Below are 24,594 nucleotides of genomic sequence, written 5' to 3'. Positions count from 1 at the left end.
TATAATTTAGGGTTATAAAACCGTAAAACTTGCTGCATCGGGAATCGGGAATAGCCAACTGAATTCTTAGATGGTTCAGTTCATACCTTGCAAATAGATCTGGTATAGTGGCAGTAAATGGATTCAATTCATCCACATATTCAATGACTACTGGTGTACCACAAGGCTTCCATCTCGGTCCTATTTTATTTAAATTGTTTATTAATGACCTATCTACAAATATCCATCATTCAGAATGCTAATTATTTGCGGACGATTTAAAAATTGCCAGATGTGTGGATACTATAAGCGACTCTGAAAAACTTCAGGAGGATTTAAATAGTTTAGCTTATTGTTGTAAATGTAACCTTAACGCTGAGAAATGTTTTCATCTGAGATTTTCCAGAAAAAGGCTAAATAGCTGTAAAGATGTAGTGTACAAAATAGATAATACACCTCTTAAGCAAGTTGAGCAGATTCGGGATCTTGGAGTGATTTTGGATAGCAACCTAAGATTTGACCAACACATTAATAACATTACTTCCAAGGCTTTTAAGATGCTCGGGTTTGTTCTGCGGAATACCAAGGAATTTAAAAATTCTGATTCAATGATTGTACTATATAATGCGCTGGTGAGAAGTTGTCTTGAGTATTTTTCTGTTGCTTGGAACCCTTATTATAACAAATATACCCATACACCGCGTTGAGAGTATCCAAAAAAAAATTTCTAAAAATTATTAGGTTTCGCCTAAAAACTTGACATCTCGACAGCTATAGTAGTAGGCTAGCAAATTATAAAGTGATATCCTTGGAGGATCGTAGGATAACAGATATTTTTGTTGTATGTTGGTTGGCTCATTAGTTGGGTTGCCCGCAGCTATTGAGCAAGATAAATATTCACATGCTAACTAGAGCACCTCAACTGGCAAAATATAAACCGTTTGTACCTGATCGAGCAAACTCTAATCTCGGATATAACTCCCAACTGAACAGGCTGTTGCGTCAATACAACACTATAATTTTAAAAACGTGACCTATAGATGTTTTTGGAGATACAGTAGCACAATTTAAGAGAAACCTGACACTGATTAATAAAATATAATGACCTAATTTATGATAAAAAACGCATTGACAAAATATATTGTATTTTAGTGATTATATTGAAGTGACTGTAATGTAGCTTGTAATGATTTGTGGAATTAATTTATCTTTTTATATTGTTTTGACATGTTAGCGTTAAAGGACTTTGATCTAAATTGTTTGTATGTTTATGTGCATGATGTGTTCACCTACAGGTGTTCCTGCAATGTACACATTACACACACGATTTTTGGACTTTATTTTATTTACTTGATGTGTGGTTATGTTAATAATAACATTTGTAAATAGGATAGGGCCTAACACACTTCATTGTGGAGCAACACATTTATTATGCTTGTTTTCGGACAAGAAAGGGGCCATATCTCCATTGTCATTAATATCAATAACAACATGTTGATGCCAGTTTCTAAGATATGATGCTATCAACTGAAGTGTAGGGATACCGACTGTGTCAAGCTTATGTAGTTACAGACCATGGGAGACTAAATCGAAGACTTTGGAGATATCAAGAAATAGGCCAGTAGTTAGATTGCTATTGTTTATGTTAGTAACTATAACCTTTACATGCTAATGATGTGGACTTATCATTTTGAAAGCAAATTGTTCGTTGCTATTTTATGAAATTTTTCGCAATAGTCCATTCTTCTTATTCGTATCTTCTGTACATGTACTTTTCATATGTCTTAGACAATATAGGTATCAACGTTATTGGACGATACTTATAATATCACATTTTTTACCTTTTTTAAATAATGGCTTGATTATTACATATTTCAGGGCGTCAGTAAAAGTGCCCGTCTCAAACGATGTATTTATTAAATGTGTCAAATTGTAAAAAATAAGTGAAACCTAGATCCAGATTTAATGCTTTCTTTCTTTTCTTTTAATTCTTCTTTTTAACATATGGTATTGAAAATCGATTTAATAAGACTCTTGGAAACAGCACAAATGGTGTGAAAAAATTCTTGCACTTTGTCAGCGCATTCATTACCCTTAATATCTGTAGGTCCATGTGATTTCCAGGTCCAGGTGATTTAACCATAAAAAACAGATTCTATAGAAGCATAAAGTTTTGTTGAGGGTACATTACGCGTATTCTATAAAGTCAGAATATTTATAAATATACACCACCATAAAATCCATTTCTAATAACATTCACAGTTAAAAGAAGGCGTGAGGAACTTTGTTCGTGAGGAGACCCAACCCCAACCGCACTTTATATATTTTAACCCATAAAAGTATAACTCTGTTTACTTCTCCCAGAATGTTTAGTACCATCTGTCAATGGACAGAGTTTAATGCTTTCTTGTAGTAGTTGTAGCAAATTCTGTCGAAGGGCCTCTAAATAGGTTTACCTCTTGCCATGGTTTAAAACCGTTCTGGCAGCACTACCCATACCTAATACTATAATACATAAATAAGTTATTAAAACATTCACACCATCAATAGTCTCTCACGTATCGAAACAAAAGGAGTGTAATAAATTACGGACTTGAGTGGTCTTCCCACTCATTTTAAATTTTAGTATCTCATGTAGGTAGGTAGGTATGTAAGAAAACGTGTAATAAAATTAGTGCTTATGAGCCTTGCTCAAAGCGTGAGAGTTACCCCCTCACTCATTGTGGACAATATAAAAGCTTTTTGTGGGAAGTATACATATATATATATGTCCCAAAGTTATGGGACATGAAGGGAAAGTACCTTAAATATCGAAGATAGGCTATTTTACTGAAAGAATACTTTATGTTATTTTTAAAAGTTAGTACTTCTGCATTCAAAGATTTTCTAAAAATTACTTGCCTCGTCTGGGAATCGAACCGACTTAAATGTAAAAAAAAAACACCTCTACTTTTATGATGCCAATCGAAAGAATGGCCAAATAACTAATAACTCTTCTTAAGTAACATAGTATTTTAATGAAAAGAAAGCAACAACGTAAAATGAATGTTTTCCTACTTGGATTGGTACGAATGGACCTATTAGATGGCCGGCCAGATCCCCGGACCTTACACCATTAGATTTTTTCTTTTGGGGAGATGTGAAAGATATGCTATACAAAAAGTGATACGAGTACGTGGGCGAGTTACAAACAGAATTGTGCCATATCATATCGAGTATTCACCATAAAATGATAAGAAAATCAACAGGCAGTGGACTCATTAAAATATTGGCGATTTGCGTAAGACAAGAGGGATCACATTTTGAGCATTTAATTAATTAATTTACAAAAAAATACCCACTAAATTGACTACTTTCTTTTAAAATACTATGTTACTTAAGAAGAGTTATTAGTTTTTGCCCCTCTTCCGATTGGCATCATAAGAGTAGGGGTGTTTTTTTTTTTACATTTAAGTCGGTGCGATTCCCAGACGAGGCAAGAAATTTTTAGAAAATCATTGAATGCAGAATTACTAACTTTTAAAAATAAGATAAAGTCTTCTTTCAGTATAGTATTCAATAGCCTATCTTCGATATTTAAGGTACTTTCCCTTCATGTCTCATAACTTTGGGACATCCTGTATATGGTACATTCATTTTTTGTAACAGATCTTCTTGGTCTTGACTGAATTCGTAGGTTAGTACGGTGTAATGAATTTGATACTTGATATAAGATAGCAATTCAAAATTTTATGTTTGTTGTGTTTCACATAGTTCACCTACTATTTGTACAGTACTGTTTCTGTGTAATGTTCATTTGCGTTTATTAGTTTAGTTCACTATGAAGTATTGAATATTATAATGTATTTCAGATAATCTTGACTACGATTGCGACCAAAAAAACAAATGATATACCTAGACGAAGCATACATTTCAGCAGCTCAAATATAAACAGTCACAAAAGATGCTTTTGAAAATATAAAGTGTTGAATCTATTCTAAAATATTAGCCTTATTAATTGATCTACCTACTTAAGTTTTTTGAAAAAAAATAGCCTCTCTTATTTTTATAAAGTATGAAATTCTTTTGATTTGAATAGTATGAACTCGATAATCGATAAAATAACACAATTCTATAGTCGACATGTAAGCGGCCGCAGCAAAACATCACCAAGTTGGGCAGCCATATTTTTTTATTTTAATTATACATTTAATATTCTGTAATATTTTTTATTCTTACACGTATATCGGATCCATACTTTGATTTAATAATTGCTTGACAACTAATATGTTCTGTGCAGGTAGGTAACAGTGTACGTACTAGGTTAGCTTATTAAAGGACTTGTGTCCAACGCCGTTAATAAATAAAAAAAAATGTAGGTAGTTCTGCTGCTCTAAGAAATCAAGAATAATAATGTAATTTGTACTGAATAGTTTTAAAAATTCTGGATAAAAAGTGTACCTACATTGATAATATTCTGAATGAATGTTAATGAATAAACGTGAGATCACGACACGCTAACTTTAATCTTAGTTGATGCATGATGTACTAGTTAACTGCACAGTTACATTTTATCGTTCGTTAAAATTAAGTTATCTTATATTTCTCAGTTATCGTTATATTTAAGTGAAAGTTTTAAATTAAAAATAAAACAATCAAAATACCTTTTATTTCTGAAAACAATTTTTATGTAAATAATTTACTAATAGGTCACATATCACCTTAAATCGTGAAGATTGCCTAAGTTTCCGTAGCTACAAATACCTCTGTTACTTTTGCAAATAGGTATTTGCAATTGCGATTTTTGAGAAATAGAGCCAATTTAATGTGTTCTTTTGTAGGTTGTATATTATAAATACGTTGATAAATGTAAAAGATCTTTTCCAACTGGCACCAAGAATAAAATTAACAAATTGTTATGGAGGAAACCAAAGAGTTTAAAATAGCTTTAGAAAATGGTCTAGACCTTGAGTATGTATCATTTGTTTTTTTATTATTCCTAATGGGTTTACTTAAAATACAAAAATCACAAATCTAATTTGTTGATCTGTGTCCCTAGTCTTATGTCTTCATAAAATATCAGAATAATATCCTTATATCAAGTGGAGTATTGTATTGTGGTTTTTATATAAAAAAATACAGAGCTAAATGTCATACAATTGGCTTTTTAGGAAATTATGCACAACAGGTTCAGTGTTAAATATTCATGAAGATTACAATGAAAATGATTATGATGATGAGACAGATGACAATAAAATAAAAACTGATTATATTGGTACACCAATAAAGAGCTTTGCCATTCTCGATAAACAGATGACAGCTATCGATAGTAATGGTTATGTCAAAAAGAAAATAATTTCTGAAGGTGGAGGCTATGAACTTAATGATGGCTGTACTGTCTCTTTTGCTTTTACTGGTTATTGGGAAAATGAACCTGAGCCATTTGATGTGAGGAAACCTTCTAAACCTATGGTAAGAAATCATTAGTCTTAATTTTCACTAATTAACATACTCAAAAATATGTTAAGTATTGAAGATGATGAAATCTGATTAAAAAACAAAATATATCTATCAGACCCACAATGTTGTTAGTGTCCATATGGTATGGTATGGTATAGGGGCTCCTGTTTCCGCAATTAAACCACTAGCATGGGTCCATTTTGCGTGCAGTAATGGCCGGTTACTCCTACCAGCCCAGCTCCTTCCAGAAGTTCAGAACATTCCTGGGGTGTTCACAGACTTCTTGGAGCGACCTCGTATTGGTTAAGGTTTTTGCCCGTTGGTTGGCCACCCCCCCACATTCCAGGATTACGTGAGCGACCGTTTCATCTTCGGTCAGACAACCTCTGCACTTAGGACTGTCTGTTACGCCGATTGTGAAAAGGTGTTTGTTTAGTGATGTGTGACCCGTTAGGGTGCCCACCATTATACGGATGTCATGTCTGTTGAGGCTCATAAGTCTACGTGTCAGTTTGGGCGATAGTGCAGGTATCGCCACCTTCGACTGTCTACAGCTTGAGACATTCATCCATCGGGTGTTGTGTAGGTCGTTCGGTGAGAGAGCGTATCCATGAGCGCATTTGGCTGAAGGGCAGTGGCAGAAGTGGCAATGGACCAGACACTATATTTGCCGATGCCCGCCTTGCAAGCTCATCATTACCCAACGAACCACTATGTCCCTTGATCCATTGCAGAGTTACCTGGTTATAAGAGGCAACTTGCTCCAGGGTTTGGTGACATTCGTGTATTAGTGCTGAGTTGTGTGTGGTACCCTTCAGCGCTGTTAGTACCGCCATACTGTCAGAAAGAAATCTGATGTTGTGGCCATGTACCTTTCTTCTTAATATAGCGCTGGCGGCTTGTTTGATGGCTACTGTCCATATGGGCCCAATGTAAAAATCAGATAGAAATTGTACTCTATCAAAATAATACTTTGGGGTATTCTCGAGGGAGGTTTTAGTATATAATTTGTCAAGTTTTTGTATACATTCATGACTTTTGTTTGAAGTGTCAGAAAAAATTAGCAAGGAAGCTGGGAGCTCTTATGAAACCACTGTCAAATAATGTAACATGGAATTGTGTATCTTAGTTTTACAGAAAAGTGCACAATGGATTTTTCTTCTATTAACAGAACAGAATCTGTCAGTCAGTTAGTTAATTGTAATACTTGTCTCCCAGATTACTACCAATGTCCATATTTTAAAGTGCTGACATAAACTTCTACATGTTTTTTTTTCATTCCTACATGTCATATTCATGGTACTTTAGACCAGGTCATTCTCATTTCCTAGGTAACACTGAAAATGTTTAGAAAATGAAAAACGGCTTAATGTAGAAAGTTGCCAATACTTTTATTGTTTTTAAGTAATCTCTGTTCTTCTCTACACATCGTCACATTCGATGGAACCACTGAGAAAAGCAGTGGGCCCATTCTTTCTTAGGGGTCTCTTCTATGGCATTTTCGTACGCTTTCACCACATCTTCAGGGCTCGTAAAGCGAATACCTCGAATTTTATCTTTAGTTCTAGGGAATAAATAGAAGTCGCATGGCGCCAGGTCAGAACTGTATGGCGGATGACTCATTACCTCGACACATGCCATAGTCAAATATTCAACAGTCCGTTTTGCGGAGTACGCTGTAGCATTGTCGTGGTGAAGGAGGATCCTGCTTCGAGCGTGCTACTGTCGATTTTTTTCCAAGACAACAGGCAAACCGCGATTAACATACCAGTCTGCAGTAACTGTCCTTCCATCTTCTAGCACAACTTTCGCGAAATGATCTTTCCGACCAAAGAATGAGGCAATCATCTTTTGAAGTGAAACTTATTTAGAATCGTTGTGATTTCAAATCGTATGCAACGGAAAAAACGACAGGTAAGAGACACAAATACAAAAATGTGTAGGATGAAGCCCGCAAAGAATGAGACAGAAATATGCATACTATTGAAGTGAAAACTTCTTTATCATCGTTGTGATTTGAAAGTCGATGAAACGAAAAAGCGACAGTAAAAAGAGCAGTCACATCAATTCATAATATTCAACATGGGAGATAATGAGATAGGAAGCATAATACAATGTTTTGGTACCAGCCGATCATAGTTAAAAGAAGAGATTGTCTTAAGTATGGTGCGAGTATTCCTTAATATATTCTGAATCCAAGCGCACGATGTATTACTACATAGACACCCGGAGAACATATTACTATATATATTAGTGGTGGTTGGAATGTCTTTCATAGCGGTTGAAATCATGTGTCATCCTAGCAACACGTACCAGGAATTCATATGCAGTTTAGAGGTTCATGCACCATGCAGGTTTCACTTCTGACATGTGTGCTTTGTACGCACGCAATGTTTTTTTTTCCATGACATCTTTCTTTCTTTACCTTAGTTGGCCGACCCTCGAAAGGAAAGACCCACTGAGCTGATTGTCTTTTGGTTTCGGGTTCCTAGCAATATATCCAACGTTCATCACCTGTGACGATGTCAAATACGGCATTTGACCACCACCGTTGAACTTATCTAACATTTGGCGACACCAGCCCCTGCGAAGGTGTTTCTGGTCGTCGGTTAAAGTAGGGGGAATCCATCTGGTACTAAGGTTCCTGACGCCTAAATGTTTGTGTTATATTTCTAACTTGACTCATACTAATGCCTAGGCTTGCCCGTATCTGCTGATAGGTCACTCTCTTTCCTTCCTCTATCATGCGTCGCACAGCACTGATGTTATCTTCAGTAGTCGCTGTTAAAGGACGTCCCTCACCCGGATCATCATTGAGATTGCTACGTCCACGCTAAAACTCATTAAACCAATTTGTAAATAGTGGCATGATATGGGGCTTCATTAAGAAATGCTAATCGCAGCCTAATCATAGCTTCGTTGTTGAGTAAGCCTACAACGAAAGTCATAATAAATCATTGACCGAAAATTTTCTCGCGTTAGGTTTATTTTCACGTGTAATAAGAGTTTTAGATTTGCCGCCAATTCACAAAAACAAATGACAAATGAATGCAATATAACTACATTAGGTTACCAAAGAGTTTTAAAATTGAATTGAAAAAGTTTTCACTAGCAATGTTTCTAACTGCTCAGTTCTAAAAACTTTCAGAGTCATCCACATACATGCCTACAGTCGGAAATGTAATTCGAGGTCAAAAGTGTAAACACAATAGTAAGTTACTTTTATAATAAATTTTATAATCCGCAGCCAACTTGTCCCAAAAAAAAAATTGATAGTTAGATTTTTCTCTACGATATTTTCTTCATAATTCATATTTTTGGATATGAGCTATTCAATAATTTGCACTTTCCGTCGGGCAGTATGCCCTTTTCATAATGAGTGAATTTTCAGTGTTTTTTGTTTGGATTCTAACTTTAATAATGCTCCATCTACAAAACCATCCTCGCTGCCTATATGAGATATTATAAGACGCCTTCTTTTTCCGGTTCGAGATTTTAAGCCTGTAGTAAGGCACTCTAAGATTGCTTATTCAGGAGTTTTAATTTGAGTATCTAACCACATTTTCGATGTTGCGTGACCTGTGGCGCTTGCAGGTAGCATATTAAAAATTCATATATTTTAGGACGATTCTCATCGCGTGCATTGAAATTCAGGCAGATCAAAATCGGAATTAACAGCAAGTGCAAGAGTAGCCAACATACATACATACATCATAATAATATAATTACAAAAAAAGGAAGCATGCACTTTTCGTCTTATTGCTGAAAAAGTAATTTAATTTGTCTGGAATATTCTTTTTAGGGCTGATTTTACGGGGTGGTTTAAATTCTTCAGTGGTTTTATTTTCTGCTCGTCTCGTCCCGTATTTTCATAAAAAAGACCAATACTGATGCTTAGGCCCATTTTTTTCCAAAATGACCGGGTTCGATTCCCGAGTCGTGTAAGATTTTTTTTGAAAATCTATGAATGCAGTTTTTGTTTTCTCTAAAATCGATATCGTGGTTCCTTAGAAGATATTATTCTATCTCTTATATATTTTGAAATCCCCATACTGACCGGTTTGGGTGGGCCACCCTGTATATATAGACTACATTTATAATTTAAAACGATATTTTAGTATATTTTAATACACACAACGGAAAAGCTTATTATTTGTTTTTGGCAGCACCATTGTTTACATTTTTGATTTCGAATTATAATTCCGAGTATAATCTGAGTTTATGTAAGTCTAGTATCCATAACTTTTTCATTTGGTATTAATTTCAGGTTGTAGATCTAAAAGATAATGGCTTATTACCAGGTCTTTTAATAGCAATCAAATCAATGTTGGTTGGTGAAACTTCATTATTTCTGCTTTCACATCAGTTAATGTATGGAGACTTAGGGGTTCCCCCAAGGATTAAACCTAAAGCAAAATGTGCTTTCTACATAAATTTAATCAAGTGTATTTTGACACCTGCTGAAGGGTAACTAAAACAAAACATTAATTTTAATATTACCTTCTAATTTAAAAAATAATAATTCTAAGTAAATATCTCTTCCAGCAATTTAGATTTATCTGAACCTAATAGTTTTGCTAGAGTATCTAAAGAAGTCAAGTTATTGTATGCATCAGGGATTACATTACATAAGTCAAACAACTATATGGCAGCTATAAAGCTATTTAAAAAAGGTGTTCATATGCTACATTCATGTCGTTTAGCAAATGAAGAAGAGGAAAAATTCCAAAGACAACTTCTTATCAAACTCTATACCAATTTATCTATTTGCTACAATATAGCTAAACTACCTCTCAAAACTTGCACTATGTGTAATGAACTCAATAGATTGGATAGTCTATGGAACAAGTCTAAGGTGTTGTTTCAAAATGCCAAGGCATTGAGAATGATTGGTCAGTTTGATGAAGCAGAGAAAAAGTTAAAAAGAGCAATGAAATTGTCACCGAATAATGAGGAGTTGACAAATGAGCTTGCAGTATTACAAAAAACTCGTGAAAATTGCAATAAACGGAAACTATTAATTAATTATGAAGGACAAATGTCTAATGTTGTAAATGATAATTTTAAAATAGAAGTAGACCACCTAATTAAATACTTTAAAGAAAATGACAACTTGTGCAAGTATACTTTACCTAGTGGTCTAAATTCAGAGGAAGTTAATTATGTTAAAGAGGCTTGTGAGCGTGAAAATATATATTTCAATAAAGTTGAAACAAATTATTTATTAGATAGAGAGGATGAATCTTCAATTGTAGATGATTGGAACATAGTCTGTTAGTTATAGCAATAATTGTGAAATGGAGACTGATTCCCATAACTTAATTTCCATAATTGTAAAAGGTCTTATTAGACAAATCAGGATTGATTATAAATATATCATTCAACAAATATACTTTATTGTGTAATTATTAATTACCATTTTGTAAAGCTAATCCATACTACATTTTATTGGAACCAACAACACATTCAAATGCAGTTTCTTATGATTAAAGTAAATACAAATTGCACATTCTGTTGTACAATGCTAGATTTAGAAACATCTTAACTTAATTTTGCGAGGGAAGATTTAGAAGTACACTTTGACCAGCAGGTAAGTATGTAATGTTGCGTGATTTCGATAGTTGGTAAGCAATATCTTCTGCAGCTTCAATACGTCTTAATTCCACTAGACCTTCACCAGCAGTTCCAAAAGATTTGGCCAATAAAACAGCAGCCTGAGCATCACCCTCAGCTGTAATAATAGCTGCTTTCTTTTGTTGTTCTGCTTTCTCAACAAGAAATCTTGCCTTTTCAGCCTCTTGTTGTGCAACCTGCTTTAATTCAACAGCCTGTGTGAACTCCTTGCCGAATGTCAAATGTGTAATGGAAATGTCATCTAATATTAAACCAAATTGAGAAGCCCTCTCTGTTAAACTTTCACTAACTTTTTGTGAGACATTCTGAAAACAAAGTTTAAGGTTATTAGGGTAAAAATTAGCATAAAAATCACCACACATTAGGGCTGAACCTGGCATGTGACAGAACATATTTTGTCAGGAGTCGAAAAAATATAATTGCAGTGCAGAACTTGATCATCAATAGTGTCTGGACTGGCATGAGTTTCTGTACGAGATTTACATCAGAATTATGGGTAACAAAATCTCAAGCGAATGCCGAAAGACCAGAAAGCGAAACAAAATTTGTTTTCAAACTGGGGGTATGACGTATTATTAAGGCAATAATTAACTCTATTGTATATCTAAGCCTGCCCACATTCTAGCGTTCTTTATAGCGCAGGTCCGGTCACAAAAGAAGTCTTTTATCTCTGGTCTGGTATTGCACCCCAGTATCATCTTGAACTATTTGACCATGTGCAATGCAGTTCTTTGTAAAAAATATAGATTGAGTTTCCTTGCGCGGTGTTTTCACGACAATACATGAGTATTCAAAAAAAAACCGAGTACAGCATCCTAGAATTCTCTAGATTCCTCTGGGGTAGCAGGAAAACATAGGCGGCGTTGATCACCTCAGGTGATTCTTACGCTTGTTTGTCCAAATGTTCCATAAAAAAAGTATTATGTTTATATACGTAATTTTGTAATATCGAGTACAAGCTCCTTATTCGAGCTTCCTTCATTCGCGATTCGGATTTAAAAAATGTGACCCAATTCGTTATTTGCGGCTAAAGATTTCCTTATTCGCCGATCTCATCGGTATATTCATATTAATAAAACGGATTCCAATAGGTATCCAACCCAAAAACTTTGTAAACGCGTCGTCAATTGGACTAATAAAAAAAAATTGACCTTATTACAACCAATTGAATAAGCTATTAAAAACTTCCAAGCGAAAAAAAATTACTAAATACTTTAAACCATATCCTAAGCCAGAAGATAATAAATAAATCAATATAATGTAAAACTTCTATTAAATTGTTTTTTTTATGTTATATTTGTTTTTTATCTTGTCATCTAAGAATTTAACCCCTTTAATTCCATACTAATTATAAGACATATAATAATTATACACCGCGATTAATTTTTTTTTCTTATGTTTTTAATACAAAAAATGTAACTTTACCCCTTAATAACATTATCAGTCTTATCACTTAATCATTTGGTATTATTTATTTAATTACATAACTTTGGGTAATTAAGCTTAATAATTAAATTTTCATTAGAACTTCGAGTACAACACAATAATGCAATATAAACAAACAAAAAAAAATTAGTTTTACTTAAATTTTAATTTTATATAATGAACTACTTCAACAAAATTTAAAAACTATAATCAAAGAAATACATTATTCTTCCCTTTCAAACTATAAATATAATCATTTTTATAAGAATTATATAATATAATTACAAAAAAAATACAAGATCATATTTCGCACTTCATATTTACACAGTAACATTTTATGCTGACCCCCACACTAGGTGACTAGCCTGTCTCGTGGGATTCATTATTTCTTTTATTTAATAAAGCTTAAGTATAAAATTCTCACTAGAAACTCTTGTGAGAATTTAATATTATCACAAAAATTAAATGCAATCGAAACAAACAAAAACAAATTCTTCTATGAAACTTGAATCTTTAATGTTTAGAGTTTGTATAATCATCTAATATATCATAATCTTGAATAAAATTAAAAATTTAAAGAAAAATCAAACCGAAACTATATTCTCATACAGTAAACTATAAATATAATAAAAAAAAAACGAAATAAGACACTCAAACAAAAATAACAATTATTAAGTTTTCTTTTTATGGAATAGGAGGACTAACGAGCGTACGGATCACCTGGTGTTAAGTGATCACCGCCGCCCACATTCTCTTGCAACACCAGAGGAATCACAAGAGCGTTGCCGGCCTTTAAGGAAGGTGTACGCGTTTTTTTTGAAGGTACCCATGTCGTATCGTCCCGGAAACACCGCACAATGAAGCTGGTTCCACAGCTTCGTAGTACGAGGAAGAAAGGTCCTTGAAAACCGCACTGTGGAGGACCGCCACACATCCAGATGGTGGGGATGATATCCTAACTTGTGGCGTGTCGTGCGAAGGTGGAAGTTAATTAAACTTCAGTAGTAATAATAAACTTTAAAAATAAAAGCTTTGACGCCTTGTCTTTCTAAAATCGTGAATTAATTCACTCTAACGGCGCACAGACAGCGACAATCGGATGAATTCGTATAAACTCAGTAAACAAACGGAACGCACCTCGTTTGAAAGAGACTGCTATAGGAAATTGGCAACAAATTTGAACAAAAACTGAATATTCGAATTCGCGAATTTAAAAAAAGAACTCCTGGACTGATTTTGATGAATGGTTTTTGTGTATTATAAACTACGTATTGAGCCAGTTTTTTAGTGATTAATCATGAGTAGGTACAAATAACTTATTTTCAAAAATATGTTTTTAAACTATGTACTATTTCTTTTAGTGAGATGTTTATTTCTATTGATAAAAATAGTGTGTGGCGTTATATTGCTAATAAAGTTATTTTTATTACATGTACCTGCAAATATTTTTTTATTTGTTTCGGTATAAACGGGGAAATCAGCAAAAGCTCAATGTTCGTTACCCATAATTCCGAAACCAGGCAAGGAATTAATTGTGTGTCATTGTGAAGGTCTTGATCTTCTCTTAGATGGCTTCTAGTATATCCTGAGTTATTTAACTTGTAAGGGGCAACAAGTTAGTAAATTGTTTTAATTGAGTTGGGTTGAAGTATTATTGGACCATGCATTCTCAGCTTTACACTCAAGATATTTTACTTCTACAGCCTCTGTTATTTATTAATTTATGAAAAATTACCTCTCTTTGGGTGATTAATTCACCAGCATCAAACTGAGCCACAACTGCCTTAAGAACCTCAGATGTGATTGATGGCAGAACTCTATCATCATAATCAATTCCAAGGATGGTATAAATTTTAGGAAGCTGATCAGGCACTGGTCTAAATAGAATACGAAGGGTTATGTTAACATTTTGAAGATCTGAAAAGAAAAAAATTATTCTTTAATAATATATGTTATACTCTATGTATATGAAAACCTGAAAACTGTATAAATTAAAATGAATTGCTAAATATGATACATAGAACTCTATAATCAAATATGGCTACGCAAGGTAGGTACGCTACACACTCTATGTGCTAAATTTTATTAAAATAAATGTGATAAAAAATGTTTTAGAATTTAAAATACTATTTGAATAGTAATATAAACTATCTAAACATACAATGACATAAAAATCGTTGAATTTTAATCATTAATTACAGTGAAAATATTCTAAAAATCAATATATGCTAATAAATAACAGCGATTTGCAAGTGATGCTTATTAAAACGCTTAAGCGACATGTGTTGCACGGCGGTTAAGCACTTTCGGACGATAATTATTCGCAAGTTGAGTGATACAACATAACGAGTTATTTCATTTCCTATTTGTTCTTGTCGAACAAAAATTATTCAAGGTATTGATTGGACTATGGATTGCAAAGCTTACACCGAGGCGTTAAAACCGGAAATGTGAATTAAATGCACTGCATGTCAAGGTATATTCCATTACGCCTGCGTGGGTTTAAGTGAAATTGAATTTAAAAAAATCTTACCCAAGATGGAAGAAGGATAATTGACGTTCTAACTGTAATTCTATTATAAATATCGATGCGAATGCTATCATGGAACATTTTGATATAAAGTTTAATGAATTACGAGTGTCAATCGATTCTCTCAAGACAACTGTTAACGATCAGCTGATGAGACTCTAGACTACTGTTAATGCAAGTGAAACAAAAATGAATAGCTTTCCATCTACCATCTCATCAGTTAATGCACAGATTAGAAGAAAATAATCGTAAATTAAAGCAGGACCTCAACAATTTGCGTTCAAATTTTAATGAGATTTCTGACAGTAGCCATCGTAATGAACAGTGGGTTCATAGATCAAACATTCAAATTAATGGTGTTCCTGAGAAGAAAAGCGAGAATCTGTTGAACCTGGTGAAGTCTCTCAACTCACTATCAACTAGGAGAGTATGGCGGGGTGTTAAAGCAACTGTCCTATAGCCCTGATCTGACACCCTCACATTTCCACTTGTTTTAAATTTCCCTTTGGTTAAAATTAGGTTAGGAATGCCAAATATGCTTGTCGCGTTTTTTTTAGATAAGAAATCGTAAAATTTCTAGAGCAACAGCATCATCTCACTACCTACAGATGGTAAAAAGTCATACAGCAAAATGACACATAATATATACTGTGATAAAATACAATAAATTTTAAAAAAAAAAGTTTAGTGTTTGTATAAAATGTGAAGAAACTTTTTCCCCAGCCTAATATTTTTAAAGAAACTCTTTTGCGGAAGGAGGTATGAAATTCTATTAGACTTACAATATATTAGTGTATAGACACACAGTGTGCAAGAGAAAAGAACATATTATCTAACAGAGTTCCAGCAAAATAGGAAAGAAAACTGAATCTATTGTTACTATAACCAATTTAGACTGGCATGTCATAATTGACTTTAAAAGTTAGTCGAATTGTTAGGCATAAAAAGGCATAAAAGGCATTTATTTTCTCAAAATTGATTCCTTTAGAATTCTTTTTGATGTCATTTCTTATACTACTAGATACTACTACCGCTTCGGAAACAAATGGCGCTCTGAGAGAGAAGAAGCGGCGCAAGAAACTCTCCCAGCATTCTTTTTTTATGCGCTCTTTTCAATAAAAATATACAATATTTTACAATCGCTATAAAATAATCACAATCTAGTCCCAGGCTGTCCGATCATTTAGATATTCAGCAGTGGAGTAATAGGATTTACGACAGAGCCATTTTTTTTATAAAACATTTAAATTTATTTATAGATAATGCCTGAACAGTGGCTGGGACTTTATTGTAGAAGTGTATACATTTACCCTTAAAGCTATTATGTATCTTATGAAGCCTACTAGAATTAGTTACAAGCAATCCCTTATTTCTAGTGTTATAATAATGAAAATCACTATTAAGAGCAAAAAGGTGACGATTTTTGTGAACATATATTAAATTTTCATAAATGTACTGACAATAAACAGTCATAATATTTATTTCTTTAAATTTTTCTTTGAGAGACTGTCTATAACCAAGCTGATATATAGCACGAACAGCTCTCTTTTGCAGTGCAAACACTATATCAATGTCAGCAGCATGACCCCATAGTAATATACCGTACGTCATGATGCTGTGAAAATAACTAAAGTACACTAATCTAGCGGTCGCAACATTCGTGTACTCCCTAATCTTTCTAACTGCATATGCCGCAGAGCTGAGTCTATCTGCTAGATGGGTAATATGTGGACCCCACTGAAGCTTTTTATCTAACGTGATACCCAAGAAGACCGTAGTGTCCACAAGTTCCAATCTCTGGTCATTTATAAGTACGTTGGTTTGTATCTCCGCTGTGTTTGGTGTAATGAACCGTAAACACTTTGTTTTTTTACTGTTTAAGTGCAGATTATTCGTCTCAAACCAACGCACTATCTTTGAGAGTGCATTGCTCACCTCGTCATAAATATCCGCACGTCGCTTCACTTTAAAAATAAGTGAAGTATCATCAGCAAACAATACAATCTCATGGCTATCATCTACCACAAACGGTAGATCGTTAATATATATAAGAAACAAGAAAGGACCGAGAATAGAACCCTGTGGAACACCTATTCCCACAGGTTTACCCGAAGACCGTTTGCCATTTACATCGACTATCTGAACTCTTTCTTAAATATGATTTTAACAGATTTAGGACTCTATTTTTCACTCCATAATGCTTTAGTTTTAGGAGTAAAGTTTCATGGTGGACGCAGTCAAATGCTTTTGACAAATCACAAAAAATGCCCAATGCATCCTGTGACTCTTCCCAGGCGTCAAAGATGTGCTCAATGAGTCTAGTACCCGCATTAATTGTTGATAAGCCCCTAGTGAAACCAAACTGATTTTTGTTCATTAATTAGGCAGCACTGAAATAGGTCTGAAATTAGCAGGGTCAAAAGAACTGCCCGATTTAAAAAAAGGTATAACTTTGCTGTATTTCATGAGGTCAGGGAACACACCCTCATCTATGCATTCATTAAATATTATTGCTAATTCAGGTGCTATAATGTCAAGTATGTGTTTAACAATATTAGTCGAATGGCCCCATAGGTCTTTTGTATTTTTTAGGTTAATTAATTTGAAGATTTTTATTATATCGCTACCTGTAACATACTTAAATTTCAAATCAGTAGAAGATACTGGTACGTGTAATTTAAGCATATCATATGCTGCTTTTGGCGAAGAGTTAAGGTATTTGGTCGTGACAATCGGGATTTCGGAGAAGTATTTATCAAATTCATTTGCAATTTCTATTTCCGAATTTATAACGCGATTATTAATATTTAAACAGATAGAGGTGTTACGGCAATTCGATCTACCAGTTTCATTGTTAATTACACTCCAAGTCGCTTTTACTTTATTATTACTGTTTTTAATTTTATCTGCAATGAAACGTGTTTTCGCTTCATGACAAACTATTTTAAAGAGCTTGGAGTATTTTTTTACATATATTTTAAATTCTTCACTATTATTGTAATGTTTCTCATAATAAAGGTCATATAAGCGTTTACGACTTTTGTGGATACCCATTGTTGTCGAATCATTAAAACTATGTTTGTTGTTTACTGTCACCGTTACTGGAGTAAAAATCCTGTCAAATTCCTCACAGAAGGAATTGAAGACTAAGTTGTAGTGAAAATTTGCAGTTTCGCCACAGTTTAAAAATGGTATCGTATTTGCCAAATTATTTCTAAACCTCTCAAGACGGCTACCCGTAACTGGTATAATCGTCACCTTTTTTGGTCTGACATTGTCCAATCTTGTATTTACTTTTATAAGTTGCCCACTATGGTCGGACTGAAGATTATTAATTATGAGTTTACTAGTAATAGTAACATCTGTAAAAATATTATCTAAACAGGTTGCTGTTGTAGAAGTTATTCTAGTAGGTTCCCAAAATACATTGAACAAATTAAAACTTTGAAATAAATTTTTAAGGCTAGTACAATTGGCCGAAGGTTCAAGTAAGTTTATATTAAATCTAGACTTGCTAGTTTTGCTAAATTTTGATAGTACCTCCTCCATTCTATGTTGGAATTGTTCATATGATGCAGGGGGGGGGGGGGGGGGGCGGTATACACTAACAATAATAAATTGCTCTAGTTCTATACAAGCTATCTCAATTAGTTGTTCTATAGAAGGATTAACAATATCTCTTCTATTTTTACATTTTAATCTATTATTAATAATAATTAGGGAACCTCCATGTATTGCCCTACTTCTACAAAACGAACTGACTACTTTATGTTCTCTAAAACTAAACTGGAGCTGATGACTCTTACGCCAATGTTCTGTAATACATAATATATCTATATTACAGCAGCTCAAAAACAGTTCAATTTCTAATTCCTTACTTGAGATACCTTGTATATTCTGGTGAACAATATTTATGAGCTTTATATTATGATTATCTATAGCAGTAACATTTATATTTGGTGAATGTTGCCTATTTTGTATGATATTGCAAGAGTTGTCCTCCCTTGTCAAATAACTTAATTTAAATTAATTGAAGAAAAATCTTCATTGTTATATTTTTGTACATTAGTACTAATACATTCCCCAATAGGGGCTTGTATGTCGATTATTTTACAATTTTGCCCAATAGAGGCATGTTTATTAAATAATACTACAGAGGAAGTAGTTTGTTGACTAAAACTATAAGCTACTAAAGTAGCCAGCTGTCGCTTAACTCTAAATGGTAGGTATAGGTTACCATTGGTTATTTTCAGTTTATAATTAATGAATTTATTTGTGTCAAATAAAATTAAATTTTCATTGTTGTGGAATGTCGCATTATACAAAGTTGTATTTAATTTAAATATTTTTCTATTTTGCTCCTGTGTCAAATCCGAGGAGTATGGAAATGTACACATCATCACTTTAGATTTTTTGTTATTGGAAATATTAATTAATTTTTCTATATTTTTAATTAGGTTAATGATTGTTGTTAATGAACAAACATAAAAAATATTGAATATTTCTGGCAAAAACCACAAAATAGATTTTTTTTTTGAGTTCGAACAACATGATCGTAAACGGTTGTGATTGCGTTATTTTACTATGATGTCCCACGTTTGTCAACAAACATCTTTCATTGCAGCTTGCGGTTTCTGTTTGTTGTTTTTAACTTTACTTGCAATTTTGAGACTGTTATCTTAGTACATATACTGTTATATATATATTGCTTATAATATATCTTATTATTTATAATGGAGAGTAATTTTATGAAAGTACACTTTAATAATTGGGATGTTCTTTAAGAATAACTCTAACTTTTAAGTACTTACCATGCCTAGAAATGTGAAAACAACTATGTAATTATCTTATAATAATTCTTATTCACCCACCAAAATCCGAAATAATATGTTCATAAAACAATACTTTTTAACCGACTTCGAGGTTCTCAATTCGATTGGTATTTTTTTATGTATGTACACTGATTATATTGAGATATATGATCCGATTTACGTATTTCTTCTTTAGTTTGATGCGGAATAGATGCCATTTCGTTTCCCATAAAATTTTTACATAGTTTGGCATAGTAGTTTTCATTTTATGAAAATTGTGAATGATATAATTGTTTTTTGTGTACGGCTTTTTAAGCAGTTTTCATTCAGGTTGATAATATATTATTATTATTAACTGACACTAAAAAGTAAAAAAAAAACTAAACATTTAATTTAATACACCTCTTAATAACTAATATTAATAAAATACTATTAATTGTATGTGCTACATATTTGATAGCTTTGGAGTCAGTGCCAAGCCCTAAATGAAATAAAACTTAATATTATAAACAGCTTACTTTCAAGGCAAACAATCATTTATGAACCTAATTGGATATATATTTTCATTTAAGAAGCTTTAGATTGGTCACATTTGAAAAAATATAGGTGTGACATCAAAGGCAATTACACAAATATTATCCCAAAAAAATTATATGCAAATATGAAAAGTCAATTTAGTAATTTAATTGTCAAATCACACATTTGCATACAAAAAGTATCACTTTCTGCAATAGAACTGCTTAAAATAACTAAAACCAACCTAATTTTATAACAAGCGGGAATTCATACATAGCAACTCTTTATAAACCGTGGGCTGAAAAACGGTGAAATTGTAATGGGGCACAATCTTCAAGGTCTAGCCATATTTCTAACAATAATGAGTAATAATTAATTTCAAATATATTTCCATCTATCAAACACTTTCAAAGACGACCCATATAGCCGAATGGCTAGTGACCCTGACTACTAAGCTAGAGGTCCCGGGTTCGAATCCCGGTAGGAGCAATCATTTATATGATGAATATAGATGTTTCCGAGTCATGGATGTTTAAGTAAGTATATTGTATTAAATATATCATTGTCTTGTACCCATAGTACAGACTATGCCTAGTTTGGGGCAAGTTAATTTGTGTAAAAGTGTAAGATACAAGTCATAAGGTGTATTTTGAAATAATGTGTATTTGGATTTGTTTATTGTTCTACTACCATTTTTTTAAAATCATCTCATTATAATTGGGTCAGTTAGTAATATAAATATTCAATATGAATTTAGTGTTACAAATTCTATCTGGGCAACAAATTACTGATCAACTAATTCAGAATTATACAGAATATTATATAGAATCTTTTTGCTTCAGTTTCTGATTTCGTTGATCTTCAATAAGCTCAAATATAATAAGAATTTTATACATCATAGATTGAATTATGGACACAATTAAATGATGACTTGACAAGTAAGACTATGTTGTGTACATTAATACATACTAAATTATTATACCTTTACTTCCTGTGACTGTTGGGACATTTCTAGGCCTGGACCTAATATCAAATATGATAGGTTTCTGAACCCAAGGAATGAAGAAATGAGTTCCTTCACCAACAACCAAATTTTTCACACCAGCAAACCTGTCAAAGATAACTGCTCTGTGACCGCCATCAACTGAAATTGTTTAAAGAGAACATTACTTATTTACAAGAAACTTTGGATACATTGTGTAGGAGCTATGAATGACTTAAATTTATTTGTTAAAGAACAACAAGGTATTAAAATAAATGTAAAAAATATATTTAGGAGAAATGGGATTATTAAATTTTTTCAAATAGACCACATTCATAGACTCATTTGGTATGGCATTTTAGAAATTATTACAAACAGTTACATATAAGAACTATAAATTATATTTTCAAATTCAAATATTTTTATTAAAAATAGGATGTGACATCACTTATTGAAAGTCAAAAAAAATCTGTTATCTGGGTATGGTTGAAGTGATAGTAATATATAATTCATTCATATCAGTGATATTATAATTAAGATATGAGTGTAACAAAACAAGTAAAGTGTTGTGAGCACCAAAAAACAACTGTTAACACAATATTACTAAAAAACTGCTTCAATTTTTACTCTACGCCCACTCAATGGGTGCATGCAATAACATAGCTAGATATCTACAACATATTACAAAATAATGATTTCTAGAGAGCAGTATGTATTTTCAGCATTAAGTATCATTCCTTCTTCCCCATTTGATTAGTGGTGATCAAATATTAATTACATCATTTAAATAAAGGCACTTTGTGTAATTTTTTTAGTAAGTTGTTTTGTTCAGCAGTTTTTTCATGTTCAGAAAGAGTTGTTTCTAGAAGTATGTCCTAATATGTTACTAACTGAGTATACACACTTTATTACACAATATAGTATTTATTATGTCTCAACAACTTAAGAAGGAAGAATATTGCTCAATTATTTCAATATGATGCGAAAATACTAGTAACTATTTCACTAAGATTGGAATAAATTCATCTTCTATTTTTTATAGCTAAGCCTGTTTTAGAAGACAGTTGATTTTTATCAGTTTCATTATAAGCACTTCTACTACCCTACCCTCAATTAAATGGCTTTCTATGTCCACTCTCTGCTAATTTTTACTCTGGATTCATGAGATATATAAGATCTCCAGCTCAGTACCCATAACGGAAAATATACTGGTAATCATTGATGAGCTAGTACTCCTCTAGGTATCTATGTCTATTAAACCATGTCTACTCAATAGTGATTTCAGGGAGCAAACCTATGGCTTATTGATGTGATGTTAAAAATTATCAAAATATTTACCGTTGTATAGGGCTGAATTGACTACTCCTCCAACCACAGCCAAACCAAGACCTACTTGGCCAATGCGATTAAAAAGTTGTGCAGCCATTCTGGAAATAAAAAGTCATAAGACTTTAATAGCAATATTTTATCCACGGAGATACTATTTAATTTAAAAGAACTTGATGTTATGTAAGTTAAAGCAATTGAAAATAAGGAGGAATTTAGGAGTAATCGGCGTGGTAAGGTTAGAATTTATAAACATCTGTTGTCCCTGTATTGTTACAATTTCTAAATAAAAAAAAACATCTACATAGAAATTCAAATCGCAAATTAACTGCTGTAGTAAATCGTATTTAGTTCTGATGGAATCTAACCTCAATTTACCTAAGATATTAAAACTATATTAAAGATGATGCAAGTCTTAAATGGCAACAGGGTTACCTTTTAATATTTGTGAATGTACAAACTAAAAAGCTATTAAATTTATACTTTAATTATTTATGATCACTGATTTTAGATCACTGGTTTTTACATGAAATATTACAAAACTAGAAGTAATAGCAACAATTCATTATCCAATCCGAATTCCGACATAGAAGCACAGACTACAGAGTGTGTAATTGTGTATGCATCTTATTAGTCTGTGCTAATCAAAGAGGATGTAAAAACTAGGAAAATACCATGAGAGCAATGAGCATTGAACAGTGAGCACTCATTCCATAAAGTTCCACAAATAAAAAAAAATGTATTACTTTTTAACATTAGTGCAGATAAGCATAATTACGATTAATACATCGATATTGTTGACTCTTATGCTAAAGACACCCTAGAAATAGGCAGTTTGGAACACTTCCATTGCTTCTTACACGATCTTTCTTCCTCGGCCAAATCCGACTGAACACGCTGGCAACATTACGACCATTCAAAGTCAATAAAAGGTCGCTACTACGGTGACATACTACCCAGCATCCCAACTAAGCTAAAATAGTTCCATCGCTATCGTCTAGTCGAAAATCAGATGACGTCGGTTATGCAGACTTCGTATTGGTCACCCTTTACCCCCTCACGCCTGCACAGATGGGATGTTATTCAGTCCGTCATCAGTGTGGCCTTGAGGAAGGCACTGCTGGAAGACCAAATTTTTTAATTGCCCAAGCAGAACATTTTGACTGTATAAAATTTTTCCTCCCGGTGTGCCCAAGCCCGCCAGATCTTCAATCTCTTCTGCTTCTTTCATCCACCAACAAAAAAGATCAAAAATCCTTACATGAAACAATGATATGTAAAAGTATAGATAGGTTACCTAGACAACATTAGGTGTTTGTAAATGATACACTAACGCACACATGAATAATTTAACATTGCAATAGCACACAATATTACAATTACACGTCAAAGAAGGATAGTAAATGCAACTATTGCAAGCGAAAAAGAGATAAATCCAATTTGCTAATTGCTTCGTAATTTGAATTAAAAAAATAGGTACAGAATAATTCATCAGATTTGATATTTTACTGTACACCGTGAATTATGCCTAAAATACGATTCATTCATGAGTTCATGTAGTATAAGTTATGAAGTAGTAAAACTGCATTGAATTTAGGTAAATAAAGTGTCATTGATTTTATAAAAAAAATATTTAGTATTGATAAATAGCCACATTGATGACATCAATTATTTGCACATAATAATTAAAAACATACAGACGTGACAAAACAAAACCGAAATGTATTTACAGTAAGGGTGGGATTTTACAAATTTTAAGTTTATTATTTTTGTTTTTTGTATCTTAAATTATTTATGAATGTCTTTTTGTTGAGGTTTTATTACAATAGGATAATGGGAGAAGAAGAAAATTACCTTTTGATTCTTCTGCAGTTAGGGTATACCGAAACGGACAGTGTTACTGGAAAAAAACTCTTACGTAAGTCAAATAGTCTTGTCCCTTATTTTCATAA

General features: G+C 32.8%; 2 protein-coding genes across 4 annotated transcripts; one reads left to right on the top strand and one right to left on the bottom strand.

Moving 5' to 3' along the window:
• Positions 1 to 4,331: 4,331 nt before the first annotated feature.
• On the top strand, positions 4,332 to 10,810 carry LOC126979973 (inactive peptidyl-prolyl cis-trans isomerase shutdown-like). Of its 3 annotated transcripts, XM_050829580.1 has the most exons (5): positions 4,332 to 4,459; positions 4,800 to 4,929; positions 5,130 to 5,430; positions 9,686 to 9,885; positions 9,964 to 10,810. In XM_050829580.1, exons 2-5 carry the CDS (start codon positions 4,877 to 4,879, stop codon positions 10,694 to 10,696), a joined length of 1,287 nt encoding a protein of 428 aa, XP_050685537.1. In that variant the 5' UTR covers positions 4,332 to 4,459; positions 4,800 to 4,876; the 3' UTR covers positions 10,697 to 10,810. The 3 variants fall into 3 exon arrangements, with proteins under 3 accessions (XP_050685537.1, XP_050685539.1, XP_050685538.1); XM_050829582.1 differs by lacking the exon at positions 4,800 to 4,929 and having other exon boundaries at positions 4,336 to 4,459; XM_050829581.1 differs by lacking the exon at positions 4,332 to 4,459 and having other exon boundaries at positions 4,478 to 4,929.
• LOC126979980 (protein l(2)37Cc) lies at positions 10,798 to 23,247 on the bottom strand. The gene is made up of 5 exons (XM_050829592.1): positions 23,078 to 23,247; positions 22,655 to 22,743; positions 21,317 to 21,478; positions 14,213 to 14,394; positions 10,798 to 11,357 (listed from the first exon to the last, which is right to left on the bottom strand). The coding sequence occupies exons 2-5, from the start codon at positions 22,740 to 22,742 to the stop codon at positions 10,965 to 10,967; spliced, it is 825 nt and encodes a 274-aa protein (XP_050685549.1). The 5' UTR covers position 22,743; positions 23,078 to 23,247; the 3' UTR covers positions 10,798 to 10,964.
• Positions 23,248 to 24,594: the final 1,347 nt, after the last annotated feature.

This window comes from Leptidea sinapis, chromosome 4, assembly GCF_905404315.1.
Source record: "Leptidea sinapis chromosome 4, ilLepSina1.1, whole genome shotgun sequence".
In the NCBI taxonomy this organism is placed as follows: domain Eukaryota; kingdom Metazoa; phylum Arthropoda; class Insecta; order Lepidoptera; family Pieridae; genus Leptidea; species Leptidea sinapis.
Note: the sequence above shows the minus strand (reverse complement) of the source record. Positions and strands in the feature narration are given on the sequence as shown.